General features: G+C 35.0%; 1 protein-coding gene across 1 annotated transcript in view; it reads left to right on the top strand.

The window, feature by feature from the left end:
* The window catches only part of LOC132271676 (mitochondrial carrier protein MTM1-like), a 30,958-nt gene extending 18,122 nt beyond the window's left edge, over nt 1-12,836 (top strand). Inside the window, exons 4-11 of the mRNA XM_059773117.1 lie at nt 4,854-4,982; nt 5,208-5,267; nt 5,401-5,571; nt 7,113-7,215; nt 10,355-10,446; nt 10,538-10,687; nt 11,851-11,909; nt 12,404-12,836. Coding sequence (XP_059629100.1) covers nt 4,854-4,982; nt 5,208-5,267; nt 5,401-5,571; nt 7,113-7,215; nt 10,355-10,446; nt 10,538-10,687; nt 11,851-11,909; nt 12,404-12,533 — 894 coding nt within the window. The 3' untranslated portion in view covers nt 12,534-12,836. The remainder of the gene's footprint in view (nt 1-4,853; nt 4,983-5,207; nt 5,268-5,400; nt 5,572-7,112; nt 7,216-10,354; nt 10,447-10,537; nt 10,688-11,850; nt 11,910-12,403) is intronic.
* Nucleotides 12,837-13,809: the final 973 nt, after the last annotated feature.

Raw genomic sequence — 13,809 nt, 5'->3', positions numbered from 1 at the left:
TGAACCTTTCCCGATGCGGATCAAAGGTCATGGCTTCGTTCTGTCTGATCTGCTCATGTCGCGGATCAACGTGAGTCGATCCTTCGTGATCCTCAACTCGACGAGCATTTGGCGGCAAATCATCCATCCTCCTTTCATCACGGTGGAGAGCTGACTGATTGTTCTCGTCCTGCTCGCCTTGATGCGCGATATTAGATTGAACACCTCCTTCACCGGCCGGAAGTGGACGCGAAACCGCGGGTATTTGCTGATGTTGCATTCCAGTTTTCAATTCTGCATTCTCTTTTTTGAGAGCCTCGATCAAGTTCATCAACTCCTCAAGCTTCGTTTGCTGGACAGCCTCCATCGGATTGGAGCTTTCACCTATCATTATTCCTGAACGGAGTAAAGGCATTAATCTCAAGTTCGTGAGTAGATCCGAGCTTCGTGAGTGGGAATTTTTCAGATCTGGTTTCGAATTCTCCGAATTATGCTCACGGTTGACGAGATCTGAATTATCCGAATTCTAAATCCGTCAGATCCTGCCACAATCGAACAACTCGTTGTTGCGTAGATCTGAAGCCACTTCTGCCAAAGCAACAGGAACTAAAATTCCTCCAGAGTAGGTCACAATCACTCAGATCTGGATCCAACTCCCAAAGATCGAGTTTCGTTCCCTCGGATTGGTCTGAATCCACGCGATATTAATCAATGATCAATCAATCTTCCACGATTCCCACAGACGGCGCCAATTGAAGATACAAGAAATTCCTCCTCTCTTTCTCTCTCTAGAACTCTTGCATTTCAACCCCCAAAAAATATCTCCCCCTACTCTATTCATTACTTCTCCTATTTATAGATATTTACAAATGTCGATGGACTGCTGGATCTAGGCCCGTTCCTCTATGAGTTCTGGTCATCTTTGATGGGCTAATTCGCGTTCGGCCCATATGGCAGTGTCTTTCTATGGGCCTGACCCATCTGTACGGACCAGATGTCGCGTTTGCAAGTCATATCCGGCCCATGCCACTTCGGGCCTCCTCAATTACCATTGGATTTTATTGCAATACAGTGGCTCATATTGTGTATTAGTTTTATGGGCATTAACAAGGTAGGCTTGAAACATAAGTAACTTTGGCTAATCTTATATGGGCTAGAATCCTGAGTATAAGAGTAGAAACACAATGGGCTTGTTATACGAGATTGTTCACGAGCCGAGCTTAGCATTGTTCAAGCTCGGCTCATTTATCAAACAAGCCTAAAAAAAATATATTCAAGCTAGGCAACGAATGAGTCCGAACCAAGCTTTTAACGAGCCGAGCCTGAGCTGTTCATGAACAAATTTGTTCGTTTGCAGCCCTACTCATTGTAGATAAAATGAGAAAAAAATTGATTTAGATGGTTTGGATATCTTGGGGATAAGCCTCCAAGATATTATTTATCTATAAATTTTTTCTTCATTTAGTAAAAAAAAGAAAGAAAAAGAGATGGTTTGGATATGTGAAAGGAAAATCACTAAATGCACCAGTTAGTAAGAGTGACGTGGTCCATATTGAGGGTAATGTTATTGGGAGGGAAAGACCGAAATTAACGTTGATCTAGTTAGTAAGGAAATATGGTAACATTAGTTTGATTGATACTATGATCTTTGATAAAGCAGAATGAAAAAAATAGGATTCATGTAGCAGACAATAAGTAGTTGGGAAAAGGCTTGCTGAGTTAAGTGAGTTGAGTTTATAGGCCTCTTGGATGTTTAATGCAAATGGTAGCATTCACTATGTGCTGGATGGCATTTGAACCAAAATCACTATTTTCTGCATTGCAATTGAGCAGAAATCATGTTGTTTCTTGTAGCGTTGTAATGTCATCGGATATATTGCTAGTATGAGGTTCTCTAGTAGGATGAATTAATGAAATCAAGCTGTTTTCAATTTTTACTTTTGTTTGTTGCTATTCATCCACTGGTCCATATACTGTGAATCTGTGATGATAATCGCATAGGATGTATTTGGTCCTTTTTAATACTATGGAAGACATAATGGAACAATTCCATATCTTGATCATCCTGGGATGTGCATTTTTCGAGGCATTTTCAAGATTGGGAGATTGAGGAAGTAGTTGGTTTTCAGGAGTTGCTGTATCATCAAGAGATTGTGAGTGGAGTCCCTGATTCTATGGTATGGGTCCCCTCTTCTAGTGGTCATTTTGAGGTTCGCTCATTCTTTAGATGTCTTATGATTTCTCCAGGAGATGCATTCCCGTGGAGGACTATTTGGCGTTATAAGACCCCCCTCAAGGTGGCTTTCTTTGTTTGGACATCTGTGTTGGGAAAGATATTGACCCAGGATAACCTTAATGCTTTGTTCGGTAGGAAGGAAGGAAGAGGGGTGGAAGGAAAATAGGAGGGAAGGAACAAAATTCCTTCGTTCGGTAGGAAAGAGACACGGAGAGAAAGGATAATACGAGGGATGGTTTATCCCTCCTTCTTTACACATTTTCATCCGCCCAATTTTGGGCGGAAGACACGAGAGAAAACAAGTGGAGTTATTATAAAAATACTAAATTACATTATTATCCTTCCCAAATATTAAAAAATAAATCCTACACATCTCGTCTCACGTAAAACCCCTATCAAGAAGAACTCACCTTCACATTAAACTCTATCAAACGCTCTCTCCAGCGATCTCTCTCACACCGGTAAGAAGCTCTCTCTTGCTCTTTCTCGGTCTGTACATATACATAGATTGACAGTATTTACAAATAGATTTGTTTCATGTGTTATCTATATATATATATATATATATATATATTGCTATTGACGCAAGGTTGGGTTTCGCTCATGACTCAATTCTTCAACCAAGTTCTCATCTGACCTTCCCGGAATCAATACTGCTTACCAGGCCATTGATAACAAAATGGATTGATAGGCCTCTTTGGAAGGGATCTGTTAAATGAATTTTTGGTAGTTTATGGTTGTTGAGTAAGCAACTATTGATAGGAATGTTATAACAAAAAAAAAAAAAAAAAAAAAAACCATTGATAGGAATGATCTTCCTCTGGGGCTTGATGGAAGTTCTTATCGTATTATAAATTGACAATCATCAGCTGTATTTGTTTCAATAAATTTCGAGTAACTACTTTAATTTATCCAAAATGATAACTGATAGTTGTCTGCTTAAAGAGAAATGATTGTGTAAATCTATTTCCAAAGTATGAAAAATCATGTGTTGAAGAAGAAGTTAAATACAATGCATAGGGCCGAAAATAAGAATTTTAGTTTGACATGACTCTACAGGGATAATGGTCTTTGGAATGCAATATTTTATTTTTTTGTTTAATATTTATCAACTAAGTATGTAGATAGTGGGGTATTTTTTTATTTCTTATTATTCATGATGAAATATGATTATATATACATATAAAAAAATAAAGCAAACAACAAATTAGAGTGAAATTAATGATACTTTTCAAATGAGGCCATTTACCGGGAAAAAAAATAATGAAGGGTATAATGGTAAAAATAATTTTAAATTCTCTCTTCCTTTCTCTCCTAACGAACAAAGGAATTTGGTAGGTTTTTCTCTTCTCTTCCATCCAATCGAACAAAATGAGGGAAGTTCATAATCTCTTCCCTAGGGGTATCTCATCCTTCCTTTCTTCTCTTCCTTCCATCCAATTTTCTTCATTCCTACCGAACAGAGCCTAAGAGGAGGAGACAAGTTGTGGTCAACTGTTGTTGTATGTGCAAGAGAGACGAGGAAATGATAAATCGTCTTCCTTTACATTGCCCTGTGGCTCGGGATTGTTGGGCTTTGATGTTTGGTTTGTTTGGAGTTCAGTGGGTCTTGATTGAGGTCTGGAGAGGCTGTTTAGTGGGGGCTCATGTTTGTGATTTCTGGAGGATCATGCCTTTGTGCGTCTGGTGGTGTTTATGGCTTGAACGAAATGGGAAGGAGACTTCTATTGGTGTGCTAAAATTCTCCATTATTAGCTCTATTTTTGTTGGGTGCTTGGGAGAAATTGTAAATCCTCTAATGAGATAGTGGACTTTATTGACTCTTTGAGAGATTAGAGGCCCTATTTGGTCTTGTGTAGCTTTTGAGGGATGCGTACTCCTTTTGAACGCTTCCTTATATACAATCTTACTTATAAAACAAAAAATAAAATCCCTTTATTGAGTTGGATTTATATTTTGTTGTTTAAAGAAATATTTTTCTATCATAATCAAGATGGTGATATTGTGGTATATATGTTTGTGTGTGTGTGTGTGTCCCCATGTGTGCTTTTTTTATTTTTATTATTATTGTTACTATTATTATTATTTGTTAGCAGAATGATGTTGCCAGTGGGAAAGATTGGTTGGATGCTTGGATGTATTTCTTCATGATTTCTGTTCAGTATGTATGTTTGTGTGTATTGGGAGGAGGGGTGAATGTCCAGAAGAATTTTCTGTACATATTGTGCAAGTGCGGTACTACAAGGCCTATCATTTAATTTTTCCCCATTTCTTTCTCCAACTGTGGCTGCTTTGTATAATATTTTTGAAACCTGGTTTGTTTATCACAATTTTGAGGACCTGTAACTGTTTGCTAATTAGTCAAGATTGATTTACAAATTTTTCAGCACTCCGTTCCATACTCTTCTATTATTATCTAGTTTTACTTTGTTGTATTATCCTCCATTTTAAGGTTCATATATAACTGTTGAAATTCTATATGCATTCTGACTATTTTTTCAGTGTATGTGCTAAAAACTACTTACCTGTGTGCTTTCTTATGGTCTTCTGTTGGACATGGCTCTTTTTTTTTTTTTTTTTTTGGGTTTTTTATAGCGGTATATTTACTTCATGTTGGCTTTGCAATGTGTCTGTTTAGCTGTTTGCAGATCTAAGGTGTTCTCCATCATGCACCCGTGCTGGCATGCATGGTACTGTGGCGATATGTCCTCCTGATTGTTTCCAGTACAAGGGAACACTTGATGTCTTTTACAAAATTATTCGACAGGTTTGTGGATTTATGTAGCCATTTTTGGGCAGATTAATATATTTATTTCTTATGTCAGAAGTTTCAGATCCATCCGATACAACTGTTTGGTGCAACCTTGTGGGCATTATGTTTATATACGTATTTATAGCTATACATATATATATGCTATTAAATTATTGATCTTTCTGTCCTGCATCCACTTCAACATTTCACAAATGTTAAACAGCGTTTGACTTTTTGCAGGAAGGATTTGGAAGGCTATGGAGAGGCACCAATGCAGCTCTAGCACTCGCTGTACCAACTGTATGCTCCTTGTTGAGTCATTGTCCACTCCTTTGTATTGGAAGAATGCATTATTAGGATTTAGTTGGATGTGCATGATTTGACCATTTTTGTTGTGAACTTATATTATTGGTCTATCTTGTTTTCTAAGCAGGTGGGGATCTACCTTCCATGCTATGACATTTTCCGCAACTGGTTAGAGGAATTCACAGCCCAAAATGCTCCTGGCATGACACCCTATACCCCTCTAGTAGCAGGTTCATTGGCACGCTCATTAGCTTGTACAACCTGCTACCCTATTGAACTTGCTAGAACCCGCATGCAGGTATTTCTTATATTGATTTATTATTATTATTATTATTATTATCATCATCATCATCATCTCACCATGAGAACTGGAAATGGAAAATTTGTTCGACATAATTCAAAGATCTGTCTTAAGATGCTTAAGAAGGCACTGGTCAGTGCATTTATGCATCTCTTCAGACAAATTTTCTTTCTTTATGGGGATTTTGGAAGGCGAGGTTGCTTATTTCAATCTTGGATTGCCTTAATTTAATCAAGTAAAAAATAAAAAAATAAAGCTGTGATACTAAAAATAACAAACTAAAAATGTCCTCACTTTAATTATTTTCCTTTATGTTGTTCTCATTGTTTGTGCCTCGTGGCTATGCTGCAAGCTTAATTAATTACAAATGTTTTTCAAGAATTAAGCTATTCCATATATTATCAGACATTCCTCTTTTTCACAAATGATTTGATTTCAGACTGTTTCTAGAGGCAGCTTCTAGACAGGGGCGGAGGGAGAGAGGGCTGGGGTGGGGGATTAAAATTTTAAAAAATTGTTCATGTACTCCTTAAAATATTTATTTAGTAATTAAATCCCACTTGTGGTCCCGAAACACATAAAAAAACTCAATTGGCCTCCTGAATTTTTTTCTAAAGAGTTATTTCTTGGCCTCAATTATAGTGAGTTTGGAAATAACTACAACTTATATTCTTTTGAATTTCGTAGAATTTTAATCAAACCTTTTTAGCTTTACTTCTGAAGTCCAAATCATCTAAAACAAAAGTGTAATTCCATTATTTTGGTAGTTCCTATAACATATCATTACCACATTTACATTTTTGCATATAATGTACACATTTATAATATCTTTTATATACGATTTTTAATAATATAGGTACACATGTATAAATATCTTTTATATATGATTTTTAATAATATAGGTACATGAACCTTTATTGACACATTTTTGGAGAATCAGAAGAAAGAAAACTAAAGTTTTGTCATACTAAGATAGCAAAAATGCCAATAACAACAATGATATCATACATGCTAAATATTTTTTAGTTTTAAATGACAAATTCTAGAGCTATTCTTTAGTATTTCTCTATTTTGTTCACAATTATCGTACTTTACTAAAGCTTCTGAGATTTTGTTTATTTAAAATGGTACAAATTCTTTTTATTAATGTTTCATCAAAGGTAATAATGAAACACCTTTCCCAAAGTGGAATAAAAGAACTCAAATTTTTTTTTTTCTAAAAAAAAAATAAACAATTACGCTAGAAAAATTAATTTTTTAACAATAATTTTTTTTGCCACTTCTCATTTTACATTCACCTTATTGTTTCCTTTTCTTTATATCTTATTCTTTCTCATATCAATTTTCTATCTAAATTTATTTAGGTTTCATTTTTTTTTTATATTTTCCTCAATATATATACCAAGACCAAAATTATACCCCCCCCCAACGGGTCCCCAACTCAAAAATCCTTGCTCTGCCCCTTCTTGTAGACCCATTCTTCGTTTTTTTTCTTCTTCTTTTTTTGATTCCTTTTTTCAAATTTTCATTTTTATCAGGCATTTAAGGAGATCCACAGTGGTGCGAAGCCTCCTGGAGTCTGTAAGACTTTAATTGAGGTCATCTCTAATGTCAAGAGCACAAATAACCCTCAGAGCTACTGTAAGTTGGTTATTTGTTTTTATACTTCTACTGGACTTCAATATCTATTTCTGAAAGTATCAGATTTGAAACCAACGATGAGAATGGATAAATAGTTTGGTGGGCATATTTTGTATAGCTATATATTGAATGGCATTGGTACTCATTTTACATTTAATTGGTATATGTGCCTATTATCGAGCCCATCTGATTAATGAATTTGGCTTTCCTTCTACCCTTTTCTTTTTAATCAAGTGGTTCAACAAAAACTCCATGTGAATAGAAGCAGAAACATTGGTTTAGAGAACCATTATTGACTACTTGTCATAGTTATGATCGATTTAGTCAGATTTGTTAATGAAGATAAAAATTTTTTTGGCATGTATGGTGTTTGGGTTAAATGATTGATAATTACTGAAGAGTGATTTATCATAAAGGTATTAAGTGATAGAAAAATATGCATAAAGTGAGTGGCAGAAATACAAATATTGTGATTGATGTGCGGCAAGACAAGAAATGATAGAATTAGAGATGAGAACATTCGTGAAATGGTTAGAGTAGCACCAATTGGAGATAAATCGAGGGGAAATCGATTAAAGATGCGTTGGTGATGTACAAAGAAGATCGCTAAGTGTGACCATGACCCCAAGTTGTTGGGAAAATGTTTTGTTAATTTGAGTTGATTATTAAGTTTTGAAAAGAACTACTTAAATGTAGATGTATTGGATTTTAGCTTTGCCATCAAGTTGAAGTTAACTTGCTTCAAAAGTCATTATTTTGTCATATTTGATTGAAAATTTAAGGTTGAATCCCTTCTCCTACAAAGAAACTCAGAATACCAATTCTATTCTCTTCTCTTTTCTTCTCTGGACCGAGACGACTTAGAGTCATGTGTTCGCACTTTTCGTAAAACTTGGGTTGCAACGTGTCCTCATTAGTCTACAGCCATTGAATACACTGGAGATAAAGATTCGTGAAGAACACGGAGCAATTTTTTGCAAGACTCAATAACATATCTAGGATACAGGTAAATGAGACCATAGAAGATCTAAGGTGACCTAGAAAGGCTAGATTTATCTTAAAGAGGCTTAAAATGTTTTTCTGAACATGTTTTTAAAATTTGAGTTTTTCAAATTAATTTTTTTTTTTTGGAAGTTCAAGCAAATCTTATATATATATATATATATATATATATATATATATATGAAATAATTACAGTGGGCTTCAGCTTGGGCTGAAGAAAACAAGGCCCAAATTAATGTTTTCAGAAAAGCTATCAAAACTAAGTGTTATTTGAAAACAATGTGTGTCGGTAGATAGGTATGTCGATCAAGTGCTACCTCGTGACTTGGTGTGTCTTCATTGATAGGTGGATTGAATGAAGTTTTTCCTGAAAATTCTTTGTAATCTAAAAACCCTCAATTAATGGCTCAATTGATTGAGGAACCTCCAATAGTTGTCGATTCTAAAAGGATTTTATTTACCAAACTACAAAGGTCTCCTTTATTGGTTATAAATATGGGGTTATGGTTAGTCAAGGTAATGATGTGAGATTTTAAGTATATTAGAGAGAGAAGATCCCTTGTTCCTCAATGTAGGGTTTTACGGAGATTACATGTGTGTGTGTGTTGGTGAGACTTTTACACCAAGGAGAACATCATATTTAGTTACAAAGAGCAAGTCAACTGAACAAACAAAGAGAGGAAGGATTGAACAAGCCATGGAAAGCCGATTGCTTGAAGAGTGAACCTGTTGATGGAGCGGACAACTTGAAAACTCAAGTGGAGAGTTTGGTGTGTCTTTGTTAAGAGGTAATTAGGGAATTCTGGAGTTGAAATCTGGTAACCTGGTTGAATCATCTCTTTCTTATAGTGGATTGTTCATGGCTGGACTTGCTCCCATGATTTTTCCCTGTTTACATAAAAATCTTGTCTCTGTTCTTTCTATGTTAATGTGATTGTGCGGATGAAATTCAAATCACATCAACAGTAATTAAAAAATTAGTTAAAATTTGAACTACTGTCCATAAGACCTATTCATCCGCCCTCTTGGTCTTTTTAACAGCATGTGCTCTAATGTATCAGAGTATTGGGTTACAGCCACTACATTCTACAATTGGTATTTGAGCCTTGGGTAATGGTCACTATATTTCACACACATCAATTCTGTAGCTTATATTACACACTGTATTTGACAGGGAATTGCCAGGCTCTCATGTAGTAGTCCTAACAAGCTATTTGTCTTGGGCTGACTTTGGAAGGTAATTGGTTTGGTGGGCTTGTATTATATAGCTATATATTGAATGGAATGGGTGCCTGTCTTACATTTAGTTGGCATATGTGGCTATTATCTAGCCTATCTGATTATTGAGTTTGGCTTTCCTTCTACTCTTTTCTTTTTAATCAAGTGGTTCAACAACGACTCCATGTAAATAGAAGCCGAAACATTGGTTTAGAAAGCAATTGTTGACTACTATGTTCTAGTTATCATCTATTTAGTCATATTTGTTAATGATGATGAAAGTTTTTGGACATATTGGTGTTTCGGTTCAATTATTGATAATCACTGAAGAGAGATTTATTCATGAAGTATTAAGATTTGAAAAATAACTTAAATGCAGATGTTTTGGGTTTTGGCTTTACCATAAAGTTGAAGTTAACTTACTTCAAAAGTCAAAACTTTTTTGTTGAATCTGATTTAAAATTTAAGCTACACACTGTATTTGGAATGGAATTGCCAGGCTTTCACGTAGAATCCCTAGCAAACTATTTTCTTGTGTTGTCTTTGTAATATGTATAGAAAAATATATCAAGAATGATACTAACCTAGCAAGCTGTTTTTATTGGGCTGTCTTTGTAATTGCGTATTATGAAATATATCAAGGATGATACTAAGCATCCCGGAAAAATATAGATCTTTTTTACTTATCAAAGCAATATTAATTATTGTTTATTATGAATAAATACATCTTTCTAAATCCACTAAAGTATTGGTCGTGTTTACTTTTAGAAAGTACTAATCATTATTCAAAAATATATGTTATCCATTTCTAGTTGATCTTTAACATGCTTTATTTGACATTATGCCATTTTCCATATCATGGTACTATAAGTAATCCTACCATCTCCTGTTGTGATTGACTTGTATTTCCTCATTATAGTGCAAAACTGCCGTGTCCTATGGACTGGCCTTGGGGCGCAGCTTGCTCGTGATGTACCTTTCTCTGCAATCTGTTGGTCAACCCTTGAACCTGTGAGAATTTATTCTCTCTGGCCTTTCTCTAGATTTGAATTTGAGTTTGTATTCTGTATGTTTCAAATATTAATTTTTAATTAATCAACAGACCAGGAGAAGACTTCTTGGTCTGGTGGGTGAGGAATCCAATGCAGCCAGTATCCTTGGGGCAAATTTCTCTGCTGGTTTTGTTGCAGGAAGTCTTGCTGCTGCTGTTACATGTCCGCTGGATGTTGCGAAAACTCGAAGGCAGATAGAGGTTCTTGTTTTTTTCTCAAGACCAAACATTTTTTGAATTAGAAGAATGTAGATGATTATCACTTCTATTAGGATAATAGTCAGTGGTACTTGTAGATATCCTTTATGCGTCCTAATTTATTTGTCAAGTGGATGCCAACTCATTCATATTCTTTTTCTTGGGATATAACATGTGATATTTCAGAGTATGTATCGCATGCCCTATTTCAATTATAAATAGGATGATGCATGACAAAAAAAAGGTATACTTTAACTGCTGTATGTGAGGTTTCTTTTCTACTGCTGGTGATGCTTCTATGTGGATGGTGGTTGATAGAGTTCCTTTGTTTGTGTACGAGATTTCACCAACACATGCCATTTAGAAGGCATGATTACTTCGAGGGCAACTGAGAGAAATGAGACTACTCTCATCCTGCCTTTTCCCTATTTGTATTTGTATATTTCTCTTTCAATTCGGTACACATGTAAAGTTGGTTTTGAGTTTTTGTCAGTAATTTGCCCTTCAGAGTTCGAAGCCTTCACTAACTAGCGACCGGTGCCCTTATCATTAGGATAGTTCATTTGTTGAACAAGAAAAAAACACGATTATATAGTATTCTCATTTACTACTAAGCCGAAGCCAATTGGAAGTTGGCTTAGATTTCTTGAGGAGCTGGTATTGCAACCAACAAGTCAGCTTTTGCTATTTTCAGAGAATAGTTTAGTTGGTTGTACTAGTATTTTGGCATGTTCTCTGCATGTTGTCAGCACTTATGCTTTCTGTAATTTTCTGGATGAGACACATGAGATATTCACTCGAGCATGCATGCTCTTACGAACACAAATCAGATGGGGAGAAATATATTTTTGTGTGTGTGTATATATTTATATATGAGAGAAAGAGGGAGAGAGAGAGAGTTGAATATATGAATAGATAGTCGTCGCATGTTGTCCATGTTGCAGCAGCATAAACAATATCCATTATACATACTAAATACAGTGGTAGATATCCCTTGCTAGAGTATTTTTGCCTTTATATGTTGCTGCTCTAAATTAGATTGAATGACATGTAAAATCTGATTTTTATTTTTTATTTTTCAAAGAAAAAAAAATACTCCTTAATACTGAAGGAAGTCTTTTCAGTATTTTAGTTCTCTTTTTTGATCTTTTATTTTTATTTTTCAGAAGGATCCTGCCAGGGCGTTGACAATGACGACAAGACAAACTCTAAAGGAGATTTGGAGGTATATTTCTAGTTTATTTTACTGCACGTTCTGTTAATAGCTAATCCATATTTCATTTATGTAATTGAAATGAGAGATCAAGATGAACATAGCATACGTGTAGATTCCTTATTAATCGATAAATATGATTGTTTAGCCTGCTGGGGTTATATTGGGGACACGGTACCAACAAACCATCTGATCAAAATGCCCAAGCACTCCAATAATTCCTTTCATTTTTGCTTCGCTGTCTTTGGTGGCTTCCTGGCCTCCTGCATGTGCGAATACGATTCCAAAACACATACTTTGTTAAGTATACCAGTTGAGTCCCGTGTTGAGGTTCTTTACAAACAACATTCTATCTTGTGTAATATTTGCAGGAAGAACATTGGGGCCAAGCAAGCGATGGTCCCGTCTTTGTGATTCACATGCTCTTATGTTCATCTGTTTTTGCAAGTACCTATATGTAATGGTAGTTGCTGAATGCACCTGAACTTGGAATTTGTCTTGTGCAGGGTTGGTGGGATGAGGGGACTGTTTACAGGTGTCGGTCCTCGAGTTGGACGTGTAGGCCCTTCCGTCGGGATTGTGGTTTCATTTTATGAAGTTGTGAAGTATGTTCTTCATGACACGAGATCTGGATAGCTGCTCTTGCCCATAGTTGATCCCTTTTTTGCTTCTACTTTGCGGGAAGGCAGGTTCTGGCATAGCAAAGATAATTACCTAACTGCTTGAAGGAAATTTACTCGGCTATTATGTGGATAGATAGGTAGCACACAGTTGACCAGTTTTGAAATTGGTAGATGCTCTTCTCAAGGCTGTTTTTGCAGGAAAAATTCCAATTTTCTGTTAAAGAAGTTATTTGATTTTTAGGTAAAGAAATTTTGTAATATTTGGATCTCTGACTTTGAGTAAGCAATTTTTGCTGAGTTGATCTCAGTTTGCTGATATTAATCTTCCAAAAGTGAGAGAGGAAAGAAAGATCAGAGTTCTGGGATACTTAATGTGAGAAATAATAGTGGTGGTTTGCAGACTTTAATTGGAGGGGTGGTGGGTCCCACTATATGATGTAATGATGACATCAACTAATTTTCCTTGAATCGTTATTCGAAAAACAAATTATCATGAGACAGCAGGCAATTAGTTCACTTTACAAAATCATTTTTTCTTTTACGTTTAGGCATAGAATCATTTTCAATAACCAGAATACTAGAGGGGTCCATAAATTATTTTTAGTAATTTCACAAATTATCGACTCAGACAAAACATTGCATGAGAGCAAATTCACAAATGCAATGAAAAGTCTTATTCTAGTTTTTATTGAAGGGGTTAAAAAAGGTCTCTCTTGGCTTTTGAATTTTCTTTGAATCATTTATACTAACTCCGCTTGGTTAGATGGAAATAACCAAAAAAAGAAAAGAAATAGATGGAAATAACCAAAAAAAGAAAAGAAATAGAAAGTTCAAGAAAAGTGAAGTGAATAAAAAGAAGTAGACGCTTCTTTCACGCGAAAATAAAATTTTCTCGTATTTTTTATTAGATTTCTCTTTTTAACCCTCCAAACTCTAAAAAAAAGTTTAAACTATAAAAATTTTCTCTTTTCTTTCTTTTCTAGCTCTTTTCACCTAACCAAACAAAGTGAAAAAATAAAAAATAAAATAAAATAAAATAAAAATAAACTTTCCTCTATGAAAGACCAAATCCATGAATAAATAAAATAAGATAAAAACCTTCCATATAAAAATGTGCAAAAAATACCCTTTAATTGTTAATTTTGACCATTTTTTTTTTTCTATAAAAATCCCAAGATACACCTAAGCAGAATGTGCACCTATACTTTTTAAATTGAGCAAATAAGAACAATTATTCAATTTAAAAATTATAATACCAAAAATGCCCTTAAATTAATTGTTACCTTTGC

The sequence above is a fragment of the Cornus florida genome, unplaced genomic scaffold (assembly GCF_030987335.1).
Source record: "Cornus florida cultivar Cherokee Brave unplaced genomic scaffold, ASM3098733v1 CherokeeBrave_3.0.0_Hap2_Chr08, whole genome shotgun sequence".
NCBI classification, from domain to species: domain Eukaryota; kingdom Viridiplantae; phylum Streptophyta; class Magnoliopsida; order Cornales; family Cornaceae; genus Cornus; species Cornus florida.
This window is presented reverse-complemented; position numbering and strand designations above follow the sequence as displayed.